General features: G+C 43.8%; 1 protein-coding gene and 1 long non-coding RNA gene across 2 annotated transcripts; one reads left to right on the top strand and one right to left on the bottom strand.

Moving 5' to 3' along the window:
* Positions 1 to 494: 494 nt before the first annotated feature.
* LOC117821596 (gastrula zinc finger protein XlCGF57.1-like) lies at positions 495 to 13,984 on the top strand. Its single transcript, XM_034695989.1, has 2 exons — positions 495 to 791; positions 12,411 to 13,984. Exons 1-2 carry the CDS (start codon positions 623 to 625, stop codon positions 13,511 to 13,513), a joined length of 1,272 nt encoding a protein of 423 aa, XP_034551880.1. The 5' UTR covers positions 495 to 622; the 3' UTR covers positions 13,514 to 13,984.
* On the bottom strand, positions 7,605 to 7,977 carry LOC117822440. The gene is made up of 2 exons (XR_004633175.1): positions 7,786 to 7,977; positions 7,605 to 7,685 (listed from the first exon to the last, which is right to left on the bottom strand). It is a non-coding gene; the product is annotated as an uncharacterized LOC117822440 (long non-coding RNA).
* Positions 13,985 to 20,747: the final 6,763 nt, after the last annotated feature.

Here is a 20,747-nt window from a genome sequence, read left to right as displayed (position 1 = left end):
TCCGCCCTTTAGTTTGGCCCGCCAGTCAACAAAGTCAGACTCTGCCCTTTAGTTTTGGCCCGCCAGTCCCCAAAGTCAGACTCCGCCCCTTGGTTTGGCCCGCCAGTCCACAAAGTCAGACTCCGCCCCTTGGTTTGCCCCCCAGTCCACAAATTCAGACTCCGCCCCTTGGTTTGCCCCCCAGTCCACAAAGTCAGACTCCGCCCCTTGGTTTGCCCCCCAGTCCACAAAGTCAGACTCCACCCATTGGTTTGCCCCCCAGTCCACAAATTCAGACTCCGCCCCTTGGTTTGCCCCCCAGTCCACAAAGTCAGACTCCGCCCCTTGGTTTGCCCCCCAGTCCACAAAGTCAGACTCCGCCCCTTGGTTTGCCCCCCAGTCCACAAAGTCAGACTCCGCCCCTTGGTTTGCCCCCTCAGTCCACAAAGTCAGACTCGGCCCCTTGGTTGCCCCCCCCCCAGTCCACAAAGTCAGACTCCGGCCCTGGCTCCGCTCGTCTCAATGGGAGGAGCTCTTCCATCTTCTATTGAAGCGGTTCCTCCATGTAATCCAAAGTCCGGAGCTTCGGTCTTCATCTCTCCAGCTGCAGTTCTCTAGTCCTCCTGGAGAACAGTTCGCTTCAATGTCCGGGTTTCAGGATCTTAAAGATTTCTTCAGCCGGCGGCTGCTCGCTGCGGTTATCAAAGACATTAGAGGACAAACCACAACATCTTTATATGAAGAGGAGCTTCAGCGGCAGAGAGAGCTGCTGAAAGTGATTGTAACACCTGAAATCAAGCTGCAGAGAGCAGGTTAGTGTTTGCTTCTTCTGATGGAAACGTGTTTGTTGGGAGGGTTTCAGGGAGCCTTCAGCACACAGCGTGTTAGCCGCAGCTGGCTCCTGATGAAAATATCACTTTGTTGTTTTGGATCTGAAACTCTTTTCTGACTGCTGTGTGATGTTTGGAATGTGTCTGGTGGACATTTCCCTGTTTCGTCACGCTTACTCTGATTATTATCATTTGAATTTAATGAACCAGATTGTATTTGAGTTTAAACACACCTTTTCTAGGATTTCTGAAGACAATGAAAAAAAGGTGAAGGCAAGACCCCAGGGTAAAACCAGGGATCAAACTCAGACACATTCCTGGGAGGGGGTCATCACCTCATCACCACACCCCCACACCCCCACACCCTCTTTGATGAGATGTGACTGACAAAAGAAAAACACCCTCTCATCAAAGAGGACTGTAATGTTATGTTGTATCTTGACCGCCCGTGATGTGTAGATGCAGAAGGAATCTTCGTGACACTGGCTTGCTTGCATAGTAATACGTTTATTACAAGAAAACAATACCAGTATCAAACAAGCACCCGGAATGCTTGGGAGAACAGCTCTGCAAATCTGCTGACTCCCAGAATGCTGTTGACCAGCACCTTTTATAGGTCTGTCAACCAATGATATAGCCTACTGCAAAGCCCAAACTTATCTCAACCTCTAGTTATCTACTATACCCTCCTGGGCTCTGCTAGCCTAATGGTTACAAAACTTGTCCATGCATGTCACTAAATTGGAAGGGGGTCTCAATCTAATTTCCTTGAAAGTCTGGGAGAACATAGGTTTCTCCTTGACTTGTTTTACGTCAGTTACTTATTAACTATCAGATACTTCAGTTACTAGAAAGAAGCAGAAGGGAACCAATGAGGATCTGTATTAAGGATGCTAAATGACCCTCTTTTTTTGGCTTTTCTGTTTGTTATCCCTCTTATGTTGCATTCACACCAGGCGGCCACCTCCGGTCTCAAAATATGAAGCCCATGTGGAAATGTTATTGAAGTATCTGATAGTTAATAAGTAACTGACGTAAAATAAGTCAAGGAGAAACCTATGCTGTCCCAGACGTTCAAGGAATTTTGGTTGAGACCCCCTTCCAATTTAGTGACATGCATGGACAAGTTTTGTAACCCTTAGGCTAGCAGAGCCCAGGAGAGTCTAATAAATAACTAGAGGTTGAGATAAGTTTGGGCTTGGTAGTAGGCTCTGTCATTGGTTGGCAGACCTATAAAAGGTGCTGGTCAACAGCATTCTGGGAGTCAGCAGATTTGCAGAGCTGTTCTCCCAGGCATTCCGCGGTGCTTGTTTGATACTGGTATTGTTTTCTTGTAATAAACATATTACTATGCAAGCAAGCCAGTGTCACGAAGATTCCTTCTGCATCTACACATCACGGGCGGTCAAGATACGACATTATAAACTGGAATTCATTGAGAATCCACTTGAGGCTGGCTGCAGAAACACCGGAAACCACATAGACATGAATGAAAAGACGGTCTTTGCAGCATTAATAAACATGTTTACAGCCTGGTTCAAAAAAACAGCTTGGCCCTACGAAGCTAATCTCTCTATCAGCACACACTGTAGGGGGGGGGGGGTTTCTAACGTGACGGTTCAGAAGATATTAAGATTACGAGTTTTTGCCCAAATAAGGACATGACTGACGTGACTCCCGGAGATTTGTATTTAGAGAAATGAGACGTCACGTGAAGCGACGTCGGTTTGTGATGACGGCTTTAACAGCTGTTTGTGTCTGCACACATGTTCACTGTAATAACTCTGATCAATATAAACAGTAACAGAGCTCTGTCTCTGTGTTTACATGTTTAACATACACCTGTTTAACACACATGTTCACTGTAATAACTCTGATCAATATAAACAGTAACAGAGCTCTGTCTCTGTGTTTACATGTTTAACACACACCTGTTTAACACACATGTTCACTGTAATAACTCTGATCAATATAAACAGTAACAGAGCTCTGTCTATCTATTAATCTATTTCATTAGACAGTGAATCTGACAAAAACAATTAGATAGAACATAATCCATCCTCTGTTATATTGAATTTATGATTTTATGTTCAGTATTTTGTTTTTAAAACTCACATTAAACACTTTAATTTTCAGCTCATGTTGCTGTCTAGAAACTGACGTAGGTTTATGTTTATGAACCCTTAGTGACTGTTTTAAGGTCTGTTTCAGGGCACCCTCAGTGACTGTTTTAAGGTCTGTTTCAGGGCACCCTTAGTGACTGTTTTAAGGTCTGTTTCAGGGCACCCTTAGTGACTGTTTTAAGGTCTGTTTCAGGGCACCCTTAGTGACTGTTTTAAGGTCTGTTTCAGGACACCCTTAGTGACTGTTTTAAGGTCTGTTTCAGGGCACCCTCAGTGACTGTTTTAAGGTCTGTTTCAGGGCACCCTTAGTGACTGTTTTAAGGTCTGTTTCAGGGCACCCTTAGTGACTGTTTTAAGGTCTGTTTCGGGGCACCCTTAGTGACTGTTTTAAGGTCTGTTTCAGGACACCCTTAGTGACTGTTTTAAGGTCTGTTTCAGGGCACCCTCAGTGACTGTTTTAAGGTCTGTTTCAGGGCACCCTTAGTGACTGTTTTAAGGTCTGTTTCAGGGCACCCTTAGTGACTGTTTTAAGGTCTGTTTCAGGGCACCCTTAGTGACTGTTTTAAGGTCTGTTTCAGAGCACCCTTAGTGACTGTTTTAAGGTCTGTTTCAGGGCACCCTTAGTGACTGTTTTAAGGTCTGTTTCGGGGCACCCTTAGTGACTGTTTTAAGGTCTCTTTCAGGACACCCTTAGTGACTGTTTTAAGGTCTGTTTCGGGGCACCCTTAGTGATTGTTTTAAGGTCTGTTTCAGGGCACCCTTAGTGACTGTTTTAAGGTCTGTTTCAGGACACCCTTAGTGACTGTTTTAAGGTCTGTTTCAGGACACCCTTAGTGACTGTTTTAAGGTCTGTTTCGGGGCACCCTTAGTGACTGTTTTAAGGTCTGTTTCAGGGCACCCTTAGTGACTGTTTTAAGGTCTGTTTCAGGGCACCCTCAGTGACTGTTTTAAGGTCTGTTTCAGGGCACCCTTAGTGACTGTTTTAAGGTCTGTTTCAGGGCAACCTTAGTGACTGTTTTAAGGTCTGTTTCGGGGCACCCTTAGTGACTGTTTTAAGGTCTGTTTCAGGACACCCTTAGTGACTGTTTTAAGGTCTGTTTCAGGGCACCCTCAGTGACTGTTTTAAGGTCTGTTTCAGGGCACCCTTAGTGACTGTTTTAAGGTCTGTTTCAGGGCACCCTTAGTGACTGTTTTAAGGTCTGTTTCAGGGCACCCTTAGTGACTGTTTTAAGGTCTGTTTCAGAGCACCCTTAGTGACTGTTTTAAGGTCTGTTTCAGGGCACCCTTAGTGACTGTTTTAAGGTCTGTTTCGGGGCACCCTTAGTGACTGTTTTAAGGTCTCTTTCAGGACACCCTTAGTGACTGTTTTAAGGTCTGTTTCGGGGCACCCTTAGTGATTGTTTTAAGGTCTGTTTCAGGGCACCCTTAGTGACTGTTTTAAGGTCTGTTTCAGGACACCCTTAGTGACTGTTTTAAGGTCTGTTTCAGGACACCCTTAGTGACTGTTTTAAGGTCTGTTTCAGGACACCCTTAGTGACTGTTTTAAGGTCTGTTTCGGGGCACCCTTAGTGACTGTTTTAAGGTCTGTTTCAGGGCACCCTTAGTGACTGTTTTAAGGTCTGTTTCAGGGCACCCTCAGTGACTGTTTTAAGGTCTGTTTCAGGGCACCCTTAGTGACTGTTTTAAGGTCTGTTTCAGGGCAACCTTAGTGACTGTTTTAAGGTCTGTTTCGGGGCACCCTTAGTGACTGTTTTAAGGTCTGTTTCAGGACACCCTTAGTGACTGTTTTAAGGTCTGTTTCAGGGCACCCTCAGTGACTGTTTTAAGGTCTGTTTCAGGGCACCCTTAGTGACTGTTTTAAGGTCTGTTTCAGGGCACCCTTAGTGACTGTTTTAAGGTCTGTTTCAGGGCACCCTTAGTGACTGTTTTAAGGTCTGTTTCAGGGCACCCTTAGTGACTGTTTTAAGGTCTGTTTCAGGGCACCCTTAGTGACTGTTTTAAGGTCTGTTTCGGGGCACCCTTAGTGACTGTTTTAAGGTCTGTTTCGGGGCACCCTTAGTGACTGTTTTAAGGTCTCTTTCAGGATACCCTTAGTGACTATTTTAAGGTCTGTTTCGGGGCACCCTTAGTGATTGTTTTAAGGTCTGTTTCAGGGCACCCTTAGTGACTGTTTTAAGGTCTGTTTCAGGACACCCTTAGTGACTGTTTTAAGGTCTGTTTCAGGACACCCTTAGTGACTGTTTTAAGGTCTGTTTCAGGACACCCTTAGTGACTGTTTTAAGGTCTGTTTCGGGGCACCCTTAGTGATGTTTTAAGGTCTGTTTCAGGGCACCCTTAGTGACTGTTTTATGGTCTGTTTCAGGGCACCGTTAGTGACTGTTTTAAGGTCTGTTTCAGGGCACCCTTAGTGACTGTTTTAAGGTCTGTTTCAGGGTACCCTTAGTGACTGTTTTAAGGTCTGTTTCAGGGCACCCTTAGTGACTGTTTTAAGGTCTTTTTCAGGACACCCTTAGTGACTGTTTTAAGGTCTGTTTCAGGGCACCCTTAGTGACTGTTTTAAGGTATGTTTCGGGGCACCCTTAGTGACTGTTTTAAGGTCTGTTTCAGGGCACCCTTAGTGACTGTTTTAATCTCTGTTTCAGGGCACCCTTAGTGACTGTTTTAAGGTATGTTTCAGGGCACCCTTAGTGACTGTTTTAAGGTCTGTTTCAGGGCACCCTTAGTGACTGTTTTAAGGTATGTTTCAGGGCACCCTTAGTGACTGTTTTAAGGTCTGTTTCAGGACACCCTTAGTGACTGTTTTAAGGTCTGTTTCTGGACACCCTTAGTGACTGTTTTAAAGTATGTTTCAGGGCACCCTTAGTGACTGTTTTAAGGTCTGTTTCAGGGCACCCTTAGTGACTGTTTTAAGGTCTGTTTCAGGACACCCTTAGTGACTGTTTTAAGGTCTGTTTCAGGGCACCCTTAGTGACTGTTTTAAGGTCTGTTTCAGGGCACCCTTAGTGACTGTTTTAAGGTATGTTTCGGGGCACCCTTAATGACTGTTTTAAGGTCTGTTTCAGGGCACCCTTAGTGACTGTTTTAAGGTATGTTTTAGGGCACCCTTAGTGACTGTTTTAAGGTCTGTTTCAGGGCACCCTTAGTGACTGTTTTAAGGTCTGTTTCAGGACACCCTTAGTGATTGTTTTATGGTCTGTTTCAGGACACCCTTAGTGACTGTTTTAAGGTCTGTTTCAGGGCACCCTTAGTGATGTTTTAAGGTCTGTTTCAGGGCACCCCTAGTGACTGTTTTAAGGTCTTTTTCAGGACACCCTTAGTGACTGTTTTAAGGTCTGTTTCAGGGCACCCTCAGTGACTGTTTTAAGGTCTGTTTCAGGGCACCCTTAGTGACTGTTTTAAGTTCTGTTTCAGGGCACCCTTAGTGACTGTTTTAAGGTCTGTTTCAGGGCACCCTTAGTGACTGTTTTAAGGTCTGTTTCAGGGCACCCTCAGTGATTGTTTTAAAGTCTGTTTCAGGACACCCTTAGTGACTGTTTTAAGGTCTGTTTCAGGACACCCTTAGTGACTGTTTTAAGGTGTGTTTCAGGGCACCCTTAGTGACTGTTTTAAGGTCTGTTTCAGGGCACCCTTAGTGACTGTTTTAAGGTCTGTTTCAGGGCACCCTCAGTGATTGTTTTAAAGTCTGTTTCAGGACACCCTTAGTGACTGTTTTAAGGTCTGTTTCAGGACACCCTTAGTGACTGTTTTAAGGTCTGTTTCAGGGCACCCTTAGTGACTGTTTTAAGGTCTGTTTCAGGGCACCCTTAGTGACTGTTTTAAGGTCTGTTTCAGGGCACCCTTAGTGACTGTTTTAAGGTCTGTTTCAGGGCACCCTTAGTGACTGTTTTAAGGTCTGTTTTAAGGGAGGGGGGTTCCCACGCCACACTAGTCTGTTGTTATCAAACAAGGTTGAGCTCGGGGACATTGAATGGGGAAGCCGGTTATGCTGAAGCGGGCAGAGCTAACTTGCTACTACAACCCATAGCTGGATTCAAGGGACAGACAGACAAGTTTTTCCACAACTCACCAGATGATCCTCCTCACTCTCTGTCCTCACAGTGAGCTCCTGTTAATTCCTGATCCCATAAAAACAGGTAGAGTCACAGAGGCTATGTTCAAGGATTCAAGGTTTTTTATTGTCATACCAATAGAAGCTGTTGCATGATATGGAACAAAATTTTGTTTCTTAGGTACCATATAAAGCCCAAAAAAGAACATACAATAAAAGGAAGACATTAGTAATAAATGTAAAAATATAAATACAAATATAAATATTGTGCATAGTGCAAATGTACAGTGTGCAAATGTGCAGTGTGCAAATGTACAGTGTGCAAGTTTTGAGGTAGTCCGTTTTATTGCACTGTTCATGTCAGAGTCTGTATGGCTGGGAGCGGCCGAGACTACAGAGCACCACCAGAGTTCAGCAGTCTTACAGCCTCAGGAAAGAAGCGGTTCCTCATTCTGGTGGTTCTGCTCTTGATGCTCCGCAGCCTCCTGCCTGAGGGGAGTGGAGCAAACAGTTTGTGTGCAGGGTGGGAGGTGTCCTTCATGATGCCTGTAAAAAGTCTGTTTTCTCCTGATGCTAGTTCACTGAACAATGTGTGGTGTGAAGTCAAACACGCCGGGTCCAGGGCAGGTTTCGAAGGTTTATTATCAACAGAAAGGATCAGCTCAGTGCAGACAAAGGACTGAGTTCGGATGTGGATGATTTGTACTATCAAACAAAAAGGGACAAAAAGGGAGATATTAAATATCTAAATAAACAATGTAGCATAACACTGATAAAGATAATATAGAAATAAGGCGTTACTTACATCAATAATGCATCCACTCCAGGTAATAGTTCAAAACCACATGATACAAACATTTCAACAAAGGGAGTCACTGGCACATGGCAGGTTTGGAGGGAAAAGGAGGAACAAAGGCTTGGGTGCAGGCTTTTATAGTGTAGGGGGCGTGGCTTAGGCGATCAGGTGTGGCCTGGTGAATTAACAGTCAGGTAGAGTGGAGACTTGTGATTTAACAATGCCAGAGGCCCTTTTTCTGCATCTGCTGGTGTAAATGTCAGTGGTTGGTGGTAAGCTGTTCCCTACAATCCTCTGTGCGGCCTTCACCACCCTCTGCAGAGTCTTCTTCTCTGCAGCAGAGCAGCTGCCATGCCACACAGTGATGCAGGAGCACAGGACGCTCTCCACCACACATCTGTAGAAGGAGTTCAGAGCTGAGCTCCCAAGTCCTGCATGCCTCAGCTTCCTAAGAAAGTAGAGGCACTGGTGGGCCAACCCTCCAGATGTTCCACCTCCTGTCTGTACTGGGACTCGTCGTTGTTCGTGATGCGTCCCACCACAGCTGAACACTCAAATCTGGCCCAAATCAGATTTAGACCACCTCCATATGTGGTCCTGAATCAGATACAGATCAGATTGTTTTCAGTGTGAACGGCCAAGGAGGATTTGATGCACATTTGACTTTCACGTCACTTTATAGCGACACACGTCACGATTCTGCGCCGTTTGTTTGTATATCCAAAGAACTTGTGAAACAGCTGACGTCATTGTTACTGGTCTTTTGTGCATGCGGGGCAGTTTGGAGCTGCAAACAGTTCACACTGGAATCACATACAGGTCACATTATAGATGGTAATGTGAAAAAGGCAAACAAAAAATCAGATCTGAGGTAAAAAAAATTGGAATTGAGCTTTAAGCCTTGCAGTGTGAACGTAACCAAAGTGTCCCATTTATTCCAGATGAGTGAATCTCCGCTGGTCCATACGTCACCGCCATACATTCCTGGGTGATCTGCACCCTGATTGGCTATCACGGTGCGATGGATTCGCTGGAGTTCAGATATTTCAACTTGCACCATTCGCGTTGCCCGATTTGGCAATTCGCGCCGCCAGCCCACTACTCGCGTCTCTGCATTGACTTTACATGTAATTAATATATTAAGTTGTAAAATATCCAATTTAAAATATGACATTAGATGATAAAATATTTTGAAATATAAGATTAAGAGAGAAAGAATGTAAAATTAGTTAGAATATTTGACTAAAACTCAGTTACATCTGCATCTTTGATGACAAGGACTTGATCAAAACTTACTAACAAACTCTCTCACCTGGGTCAGTCTCTCTCCCCCAACAGAACATCCATTCTGGTTCACACCCTGGTCACCTCCCGCCTACATTATTGCAACTCCCTTCTTTTTGGTTTACCAGACAAATCCATCCATTAACTTCAACTGGTTCAAAACTCTGCTGCCCACATCCTCACCAGAACCCCCTCCACCAGCAACATCACATCTGTCCTGCAGCAACTCCACTGGCTTCCCATTAAATACAGCATCATCTTCAAGATTCTGTTCCTCACCTACAAGGCCATCAACAACTTAGCTCCTCAGGACCTCATTGACCTCCTCCAGACTCAGGTCCTCCTCTTCCATTCAACTCACCCTCCCACCTGCTCGCTTGACCACCATGGGGTCGAGAGCCTTCAGCTGCTCGGCCCCCCGCCCCTGGAACTCTCTCCCCCTGGATGTACATAATTCAACCTGTCCCACCACCTTCAAATCCCGCCTCAAAACTCACCTTTTCCACCAAGCATACGCACTCTAATCCGTCTCTCTGGGACTTGAATGACCCCCCCCCCCCCCCCTTTCATCTCTCTAGTCTTGTATCTTTATTCTAATGTTTGTATTTATTTACTGTTGAGTGTTGCTTTTATTGTTGCTATGTTGTAAGGTGACCTTGGGTGTCCAGAAAGGCGCCTATAGATAAAATGAATTATTATTAATATTATTCTAAAAAGTTTCTGATGTATCACCAAGCTGGATTAAATGAAGATATAGACACAGAGAGGTCAAATATCACACAGACGTCTCCCGGACGCTGCTTACCCTCAAATAATACCTCAGCCTGTCACAGGAATGCATCGCTTTTATTTTGATAGATTAGACGCACAGCGGGGGACAATGTGTTTTTGAATGTTCGGCGCTCCACCACTAAAGTTTTCATCATGTAAAAAAGAGTTTTTATTATCAGCCCCCCCAACAGTGGCCCTCGCCCCCCCTGGAAGTTCAGTAAATTAAATTTTCTATATAGCACCAGATCACAGCAGAAGTAATTGAGGGTTACCTCTCTTATAGATCAGGTCTTAAACTTGTTCTTTTATTAAACAGACTAAATATCCTTCTGTTATTGATCTTATTTACATGATGGGATGTCATTCTGATCATCTGCTCTCACACAAACAGGTGCGCTCACATACACACATCACAGCACAATGATACGATGAAGGATCATCAACAACTCGTTCTTTAAGATGAAACCAAGACTATGACGAGCTGAAGTGCATCACCGATTATTTAAACTCAGATGATGAAAACTTTAGTGGTGGACCGTCGGACGTTAAAGGTGACATATCATGCAAAATGGACTTTTTAATGGTTCTTTACCTGAAATATGTTTCCCTGGCATGTCTACAAACCCCCCGAGAATGAAAAAAATCCATTCTGCCCCTGTTCTGATTTCTCCACCTTTCTGTAAATGTGTGTGAAACCAGCCGTTTCAGACTTCCGTGTTTTTGTTACGTAACAACAATATCCGGTCTGTCACGGAGTCAGAGCTCGGAGCTTGTTCAGCCCATAGACTGTATAAAATAATACTGAATCCCTCCCCCGTTTTTCATTACCTGCACACATGTGTGCTAACAAGGAGCTTAGGAGGGAGGCATGCTAGTTGTAGGCTGTCTTAATAAACACAAAGGTCGGTTTTACTCCCCACGTCTGCAGATTTGAAGATCTAGTGGATGATTTTTATTTGTCATGGATAAGTGCTAGCGCTAATTAGCATAGCCACATAGCTATATGTTCATAGCTGTAGCTGTAGCTGTAGCTGTAGCTGTAGCTGTAGCTGTAGCTGTAGCTGTAGCTGTAGCTGTGTACCAAGACACACGTCGACATACTGACAAATAAAACAACAAGAAACACTAAATCTGTGACCAATCCTTCAGAAAGGTCCCGCTGCCTTTCTGGCAGAGGTCGGTTTTACTCCACACGTCTGCAGATTTGAAGATCTAGTGGATGATTTTTAGTTTTCATGGATAAGTGCTAGCGCTAGTTAGCATAGCCACATAGCTACATGTTCGTAGCTGTGGAACAAGACACACGTCTACATACTGCAAATAAAACAACAAGAAACACAGAATATGTGACTAATCGTTCAGAAAGGTCCTGCTGCAGGCGCCTCTCCGTCAGGATCAGATTCAGAGGGTTGAAGTAACGTGATCTCTGAGCAGCCGTGTATATTCAGCCAACATGTAAACATTAGATCAACGTGCTGGAGAGCCGAGGCACATCCACTTCCGGAGGGGGTGTGGTCAGAGAGAAAACAGAGTGTTCTGAGGAGGACTGAAGAAGAGGGTTTTTCAGGCATGCCAAAATCTGATTTCAAAGTGTTTTTTTGAGCATAAACTTTAAAGACATGTTTTGGGGACCTCTTAGACCAATATATATTGATGAAAAAAGCGTGATATGTCCCCTTTAAGAGTTCATATTTCCCCGCTGTGCGTCTAATCTTTAGAAATGAAAGCTCTGCATTCCTGTGACAGGCTGAGTTATTATCTGTCTCTACCTGCAGCAGGTGTGCTGTGTGAACCAGTCTCCTCTTCATTGAGGATTTTTACCCCCGGTGTGCGTTAGAGACAAAAACACACCCGGGGGACGTCTGTTTAAGATTTGATGTTGTTGCCGCTCTCACTGTAAAAAGCTCTGCATCTACAGCTTGATTTAATCCAGTTTGGTGAAATCAGACACACTTAGTAAGTTTGGATCAACTCATTGGCATCAAAGAGTGCCGTGAGCTGACTGTCTGTCCAGAGCGCCTGTTACTGCAGGTGCATTCAGGGACCGTCGTAAAAGCGCAATGCAGACCTGTATTTTGCGTTCATGGCATTTTTATTTGAATCAAGAGAATCAGATGTAGTGGTCACATGAAGAATGTTTTCTTTTGACTTTTTTTGCAGGCTAGATTATTCAACTGAAGATATTACAAAGCAAAAGAGTTAAAAAGAGTGAAATGTTGATGATGTTAGTACTTGGTAAAAACCCTGATACCTGATATCTGATCAATAGATAGATAGACAGATAGATAGACGGCAATGTCTGCACGAACATTTATGTCATCATTTTCGTTAACGGAAATTGTACTCCCATTCACAGTGTGTTCAAATAGAGGCCTTAATAGGACTTCCTTTGCTTTTAGAGCCTGCCTCAAGTGGTCACTCAAAGAACTGCAGTTTTCCGCCCTACGGCGTCGGCTCCATTTTTAACATAAGAGGTTGTTTCACATTGAACACTTGATATCGAACAATCATCTGAATATGTTTAAAACCTGCTGTTTTTGTAACATTTCTGATACAATTGATGTCTTTCTGAACTTCAGGGCTTCCTGCAGACTTCCAGCAGCTATCAGGGATTAAAGAAGAGCCTCCTGAGCAGCAGGAGTGGAGCCCCCATCTGGACCAGGAGGACACTAAGCCCCCGCACATCAAAGAGGAACCGGAGGAACTCTGGAGCAGTCAGGAGGGAGAGCAGCTTCAAGGACTGGAGGAGGAGGATGATACCAAAAAGTTTCCATTCACTGCTGTCTGTGTGAAGAGTGAAGTTAAAGAAGAGGAACCTCAGTCCTCACAGCTTCATCTAGAACAGACTAAAATGGTGGAAACAGAAGAAGAAGAAGAAGAAGGCTGTGGAGGATCAGAACAAGCCATGAACTTGGATCCAGAGAGTGATTCACAACCAGAGATTGAGACTGAGGACTCCTCTGAACCTGAGACTGAAGACAGTGATGACTGGAGCGAGACCAGAGAGGATCAGTCAGGATTAAACTCTGTGGCTGAGAATAAATCTCATGTCTGCTCTCAGTGTGGCAAAGCTTTCAAACAGAAATACCTTTTGACCAGACACATGATAATTCACAGGGAAGAGAAACCCTTCATCTGCCCCAGTTGTGGTAAAACATTCAAAAAGAAAGGGAACCTGAGCCAGCACATGGTAACACACACTGGAGAGAAACCCTACACCTGCACTGAATGTGGTGTTAGATTTAACAGTAATGGTCATCTGACCAGACACATGATCATTCATACCAGAGAGAAACCATTCAGCTGCTCTGAGTGTGGGAAAAGTTTTAAGCATAAAGAATGTATGACCCGACATATGATCATTCATCAAGTAGAGAAACCCTTCAGCTGCTCTGAGTGTGGGAAAAGATTTAACCATCAACACGGCGTGACCCAACACATGACGATTCACACGGGAGAGAAAGCTTTAGACTGCTCTGAATGTGGGAAACACTTTACTCAGAAGTCCAGTCTGACCAGACACATGAGAATTCACACCAGAGAGAAACCCTTCAGCTGCTCCCAGTGTGGGAAAAGATTCGGCCGAAAGTTTTGTCTGACGACTCACATGGCCCTGCATAAAAAACAGAAGCCTCCAGCTGCCCAGAATGTGGTGAAAGGTTCAATCATGAGTCTGGTCTGACCGCCCACATGGAATATCACAGAGGAGAGAAACTCTTCAGCTGCTCTAAAGGCTGATTTATACTTCTGCGTCTCTCCTACACAGCAGGGGCTGACGTGGACATGAGCACCACATACTTGTACGTCGATGTGTCCGTGTCTCTGGGCAGTTCTCTGTCAAAACACTTGAGGGCAGGAGCTGATGAAGAGGACTGTGGAGGACCTGGACAAATCAGCTGCTCCGACCGAGAGAGTCCTTTACGACCAGAGACTGAGGTCAAGACTGGAGACTCTTCTGGACCTGAGACTGAAGACAGCGATGATGAGACAAGATGCAATAATACCACAACAGAGACCATGAACACTCAGACTACATTACATTGAGTTACACAAACATTAAGTGGTCCAATATTCTGTATGATCACCTGTGTTGATTTTGTCCACTATTTTAGTTTGAATCCATAAAGGACAATTAAATGAGTTTCAGACACCTTTTGGTCTTTCTGCCCTCGTAGCTTTGGTCCCTGATTAACATTTGAATCTAGTTTTAGTTTTAAGAAGTATGCAAATGTAGTCCTTACTTTCATTCAATAGGTTTTCTTTTTTTAATTCATCTCACCTTCATCAAAATTGGTACCAAGTGTGTACCCAGCATTCAAATCTGTAATCCACAGCTTGACCCGTAAGGCAACTGGACTAGTAGAAATTCTTGAAGACGTTTCACCTCTCCTCCGAAAGGCTTCTTCAGTTCTGACCAGACTGGGGAAGAGCTCGAAGATACAAACCACTAACAGTCGTGGGTGTGTCCAGGGGTGCATCTCAAAGCTCTAAACGTCCATCCTCGCGTCTCTTCCTCGCGTCTTAGTCCCGCCCACCAGAGATACGAGGAAATGAAACCAGAGGAGAGAGGAGAGAGGAGATTTGTATTTAGAGAAATGAGACGTCCTCTCCTCCAGAGTGTCACGTGAAGCGACGTCGGTTTGTGATGACGGCTTTAACAGCTGTTTGTGTCTGCACACATGTTCACTGTAATAACTCTGATACATATAAACAGTAACAGAGCTCTGTCTCTGTGTTTACATGTTTAACACACACCTGTTTAACACACACCTGTTTAACACACATGTTCACTGTAATAACTCTGATTAATATAAACAGTAACAGAGCTCTGTCTCTGTGTTTACATGTTTAACACACACCTGTTTAACACACACCTGTTTAACACACACCTGTTTAACACACACCTGTTTAACACACATGTTCACTGTAATATCTCTGATCAATATAAACAGTGACAGAGCTCTGTCTCAGTGTTTACATGTTTAACACACACCTGTTTAACACACATGTTCACTGTAATAACTCTGATCAATATAAACAGTAACAGAGCTCTGTCTCTGTGTTTACCTGTGTAACACACACCTGCACATGAAGAGAATCAGCTCTCTGTTTATTCTGTCCTGAAACATCACGGATCGATTCATCAGTAAATTATCCTCATTATTAAATTATTTATTACTTTAAGGGAAAATAGAAACCATGCAACTCTTTTCAAACCCTGTGTTCATTAATGATCAGCCTCGTATGAAACTTTATTAAAGCTGGGGTTGGCAGTCTTGGAAAACTAGCATGAATTTGAATGTAGCATTTCCTCAGGACTCCATCTAACCCCTCCCCTCCTCCCTCAGAGCTCCTCCAAAACGACGCCCCCCCCCCGCTCACATGCACGAGCGCCGCTGACTTGCGACCATATGATGGTGACTGATTCAAAACCGGTCCTCACCAAAACATTCTCATAGTGAAAGTTAAAAACACAAACAAACATGGCTGCTGTTAGTACTCACAACTATCATTCTAGCATTATCCAGTTGTACTGGTGACACGATATCTGGAGAAAAGTTATAACACATATATAATACTGTAACAACTCTACTGTTTGTTAAACCTGTTCAGTGTAGATGTTCTTAATTCCTACAGTGTTGACAGTCAGTGAAGGCATCAGGAGAGGTGTAGAGTGTGTGAGCTGGAGAGAGGAGAGACAAGAGGAGAAGTTCTTCATTCATTCAAACATTGATTGTTGTTTTGTTGGTTGGTGTGATCACGGCCGACAGTGACCGGTTATTAAAACTCAATGTGTTCACGAACCGGCTCGTCATCACTACAGCGTCCGGACGGACGCTACAGTACATCTACATTTTCTGTAGGACTTACTGAATGTCATTAATTCTTCTGCTTGTCAGAGCCCCCGTGGTGAGAGCTTTTTAGACTCTGATCTGGACTACAGTCCTGAGCAAAGCACCTCATCGGGTCAGAGGGGACAGGCCCGAGGTGGAGCGAGAGGGGCAGTCAGTAGAGTCAGGGGAAGCAGAGACAGGAGACGGAGACTCGGAGGAGTGCACGCCGGGAAATGTACGCGCAGGAGGAGGGCAGAACGGCAGGACGGGATTTGAATGGTTTAAAATTTTGGGTCCCAAAAAAGGCTGATTGGTTGGTGTTTTCCCAGGTTTACTCCGGCTGTAGATAGCAGCTTTTCTTCACTCTTTTTTAAGAACACATCATGTATTGATTACCATCAGGACATAAAGATCATTTTAACCAGTATAACACAAAGTGGATCTAAATCTGATTACCAACCCCAGCTTTAAGCTGACAGGAAATATAACAAGTGTTTTTACTAACAGACAAACTTTACTGTCAGACTTCTCTTCATGAAGAAAACAAGAACAAACAGAGAAACTAACAGGAGGAATAACAGATCATTAATATATATTCTATCTATGATATTAGACTCTCTTACTCTATTTCATTAGACAGTGAATCTGACAAAAACAATCAGATATAACATAATCCATCCTCTGTTATATTGAATTTATGATTTTGCGTTCAGTATTTTGTGTTTAAAACTCACATCAAACACTTTTTAATCTCAGCTCATCAAATAAAGACTGTTTAGAAAGCGACTCCTCTCTCCTCCAGCGGGTCAGCTGTGAGTCATTAGAGTCACATGGTCTCTGGTGTGAGTATGGTCTTACTTGTTTTGACAGAGAATTCAAAACAGCATTGTATGTAGGAGACACATGGTGTCTTAGTCCACCACCTCTGTTAAGAGAAGTGTGTTCAAGCTTAACATAGATGGCTTCCTTCACCCCTCTTTCAAACCAGTACACTTCTTCTCTCTTCCACATAGAAGATAGTCCTTTGTTCGTCCCACACACAGGGACATTTAAGTGTCACAGCAGCAAAGTAGACAGTGCAAAAGAGTATAAAGCAAACAAGAGCATACAAATATTAATAATCAAAATGTTAATATCTTAATTGATATGCACCTGTAATCTTTGCTCACAAACACTGCAGCTGTAGCGTTTCTCTCTCCCTCTCGTGTGAACCAGCACATGTGAGGTCAGATGCCATTTGCAGTAAAACCTTTTACTGCACTCGGAGCAGCCGAGGGGTTTCTCTCCTGTGTGAACCACCTTGTGTCTGATCAGATTTCCTTGACAGTTAAATTTTTTTTACCACACTCAGAGCAGCTGTGTGGTCTCTCAGCCTTCACCTTCTTATTTTTAACTGAGTTTAATCCTGACTGATTCTCTCTGGTCCCCCTGCAATCATCACTGTCATCAGTCTCAGGTTCAGAAGAGTCTTCAATCTGGACCTCAATCTCTGGTGTCCTCTCTCGTTTCCATCTGATCAGCTTGTCTCTGATGAAGCTGTGAGGACTGAGGCTCCTCTTCATCATCTTCCCTCTTCACAGTGACAACAGTGAATAGGAACTTTGTGGTATCATCCTCCTCCAGTCTTTGCAGCTGCTCTCCCTCCTGACTGCTCCAGAGTTCCCCTTTAATGTGCGGAGGATTCGTGTCCTCCTGGTCCAGACGGGAGCTCCACTCCTGGTGTTCAGGAGGCTCTTCTTTAATCCCTGGCAGCTGCTGGACATCTTCAGGAAACACTACAATACAGAGAGACACATCAAGGTCAGCTGAGAGGTTATGTTCTTGGAATAGTGATAAGTGATATAGCTTCTTTTTTATAATGGAACCCCACATAATAAGACCAAGGGGCAACCTGCGGTCTTAAAATATGAAGCCCATGCAGAAGTGCTAAAAACTGGAGTTCATCAAGCGTCCACTAGAGGCTGGCTGCAGAAACCATAGACTGTATAAATAATGGACTTAGGGGGACGTCACCCATTTGTTTCTGAAATGCTGTTTTGAGGCCAATCGTAGGCGGCAGCCATATTTCTACTGTCGAGCGATTGTGACGTAAAGAGGCGGGCTTTGAGCCTCCTAGCCAACAGCTACAGTGTTCCTTCCTGTCAATCAAGTCAGCTGTGCCTCTCATTGGTATCTAAATATCGTGGAAATTACCATGTTATGAAAACATTTAGCCCCCGTACAGTATGTGGTGATAGAGAAATGAGCTATCCAGACTACACTCGTCTTTTGAACCAGGCTGTAAACATGTTTGTTTCTGTTGTAAAGATCCTTTCTTTTTTGAATTGGTGTGTATGTGGTTTCCAGTTCTGGAGCCAGGCTCAAGTGGATCCTCGATGAACTGCAGTTTTTAGCACTTTAGCATTGGACTCATATTTTTAGACTACAGGTTGCCGCTTGACAGAAACCCAGGAAACCACATACACACCCATTCAAAGAAGAGGATCTTTACAGCAGAAATAAACATGTTTACTGCCTGGTTCAAAAAACAGTTTTTAGGTTGGTTAAGATATTTAGATTACAATACAAATAAGGGCACGGCTGCCTTGATTGAAAGGCGGGTACCCTGTTAGTGAAAAGGCTAAAGGCCCGCCTCTTAACCTAACTTCGTTTAAGCTAGTTTGAGGTAGAGTTCAGCATTTCCAATATGGCACCCGCCGATGATCAGCTTCAAAACATTGCTCAGGACAGATGGGTGACGTCATGGATACTATGTCTTTTTTCAGTACCTAAGCCTACAGGAACCATTTAGTTCCTTGAAGAGTAGTTCCTGGAACTAAATGGAAGGGTTCGTGGTACTTCTGGTTAAAAAGCACTATATTTCATCACAGATGGATTCACTGAATCAACAGATAAGCGCGAGTAGCAAAGACGTTTCAACACAGCTTTAAAATCCTTTTGAACTCAAAAAGCCGTGGCAGAGATCGGCCGGTGTTTTGGTTTAAACTGCGACCCTGTTAACCGGAGACTTTCAGCCGGATGCATCCTTCATAAACGTCTTTAGACGATCATTAAATATCTGATGAGGATATTGAATCTTAAAACTCCCTCTGTGTTTCAACAGCTGTGTAAACTCCACAAACACTGACATGTTCAGATGAAGGTCTCCAGTTTACAGGGTCACTTTTAAAACCGGAACACCAGGAGAGACACATTCACGGTGGACTGAGAGAAGACTACTGTTACAAGCTGCTAAATCAAGAGAATCACAGCTTCTTCTTTTGAAAAGTACACACACATACAAAAAAGATAGAAGAAATAAAAACTAATGAAAGAAAGAGAAATCAAGAGAATCACAGATGTGTGTGATGTTATTGTGGACGGAGGGAGGAATAAAAACACTGTGGTTAATCTACCAATCAGACACGTTCAGCATTGCAGGCTCTGACCCCTAAAAACCCTGGGGCTTTTTGAAAAGTACTACCCCCTAGCAGGGGATTTTTAGGGGGGAGATTATCTACCCCTGAACTAAATTTAGACCCTAGTTCCACCGGACAAAAAGCACTTACTTCAGGGGAAAAGTCCCTAGTTCTGGGGTGAAGTTCCTCCGGTTGAAAAACGCCTCTAGAGCCTAAGACATGCAGAGTGTTTCTTTCTCATCACAGATGGGGAAAGGATCCAGTTTAAAATTCTTGTTGTTGTGTACAGAGCGCTCAGTGGTCAGGCTCCAGTCTACATCAGGGAGCTGCTGAAGCCTTATAACTCCAGCAGGACTCCAGGTCCTCTGATCAGGGCTTATTGGTTGTGCCTCGTACCAGGTCAAAAACTAAAGGAGACTGCTTTGCAGGTTGTTGGTCCTAAACTCTGGAACAGTCTCCCTCTGGAACTCAGAACTGTGGACACTGTTGACAGGTTCAAAAAGCAGTTGAAGACCTCTCTGTTTAGACTTGCCTTTGTTGAATCTGTCTTCTTTTATGTCATGTTTTTGTATTATTTGCAATCACTGTTTTGCCTTTTAATGTTTTTCTTTTGTTGTTGTTGTAAAGCACCTTGGGAGGTGGTCTATAAACAAATCTTACTTACTTACCTATAGAATACAGAATGTTTAACAAAATGTGGACAAATGCAGATATATATTAAACAGATTGTTTATAGAAGAGATGTGGAGATATAAACATAAATTCACAAAGTAAACTAACCTGCTGCCTGCAGCTTTATTTCAGGTGTTAAAGGTGACATATCATGCAAAATGGACTTTTTAATGGTTCTCTACCTGAAATATGTTTCCCTGGCATGTCTACAAACCCCCCCAGAATGAAATAAATTCACTCTACAGGCGCCTCTCTGTCAGGATCAGATTCTGGATCAGATTCAGAGGGTTGAAGTAACGTGGGTCTGTGAGCAGCCGTGTATATTCAGCCAACATGTAAACATTAGATCAACGTGCTGGAGAGCCGAGGGCACATCCAATTCCTGAGGGGGCGTGGTCAGAGAGAAAACAGACTGTTCTGAGGAGGACTGAAGAAGAGGGTGTTCACAGGCAGACCAAAATCTGATTTCAAAGTGTTTTTTTGAGCATAAACTTTAAAGACATGTTTTGGGGACCTCTTAGACCAATATATATTGATGAAAAAGAGCGTAATATGTCACCTTTAACATCACACCCAGATGTTTTCTTGCTCGGTGGAGCTCCTCTTCTTCTCTGCACGGTGCTGTTCCTCCCGTCGGATCGCTGAACAAAGCTCTGAGATTCTGAACCCCGGACATATTTCACTGATCTCAGAGTCACAGAAGGAAAAGAAAGCTAAACGCTGGCGCTTATTTGTGACTTCTCTGCTGATATGGGACGCTGACATACGAGCTGACTCTTCACAACACAGGTATAAAAACGAGACTTCCTGTTTCTTCTTCTTCTTCTCTTATTTTAATGGCGGACCGCAAACCAAACTTTAAAGGTGACATATCAGGCTTTTTTCATCAATATATATTGGTCTAAGAGGTCCCCAAAACATGTCTTTAAAGTTTATGCTCAAAAAAACACTTTGAAATCAGATTTTGGTCTGCCTGAAAAGTCCTCTTCTTCAGTCCTCTTCAGAACAGGCT

This window comes from Notolabrus celidotus, chromosome 1, assembly GCF_009762535.1.
Source record: "Notolabrus celidotus isolate fNotCel1 chromosome 1, fNotCel1.pri, whole genome shotgun sequence".
In the NCBI taxonomy this organism is placed as follows: Eukaryota; Metazoa; Chordata; class Actinopteri; order Labriformes; family Labridae; genus Notolabrus; species Notolabrus celidotus.
The sequence above is the reverse complement of the archived record's forward strand: the minus strand, read 5'-3'. Positions and strand labels throughout refer to the sequence as shown.

Excerpts from the sequence above, each read along its gene's own strand:
- LOC117821596 (XM_034695989.1), top strand. The coding sequence starts at position 623 with ATGTCCGGGTTTCAGGATCTTAAAGATTTCTTCAGCCGGCGGCTGCTC. Across the intron at positions 792-12,410 it reads AATCAAGCTGCAGAGAGCAG|GGCTTCCTGCAGACTTCCAG; the intron begins GTTAGTGTTTGC and ends TCTGAACTTCAG.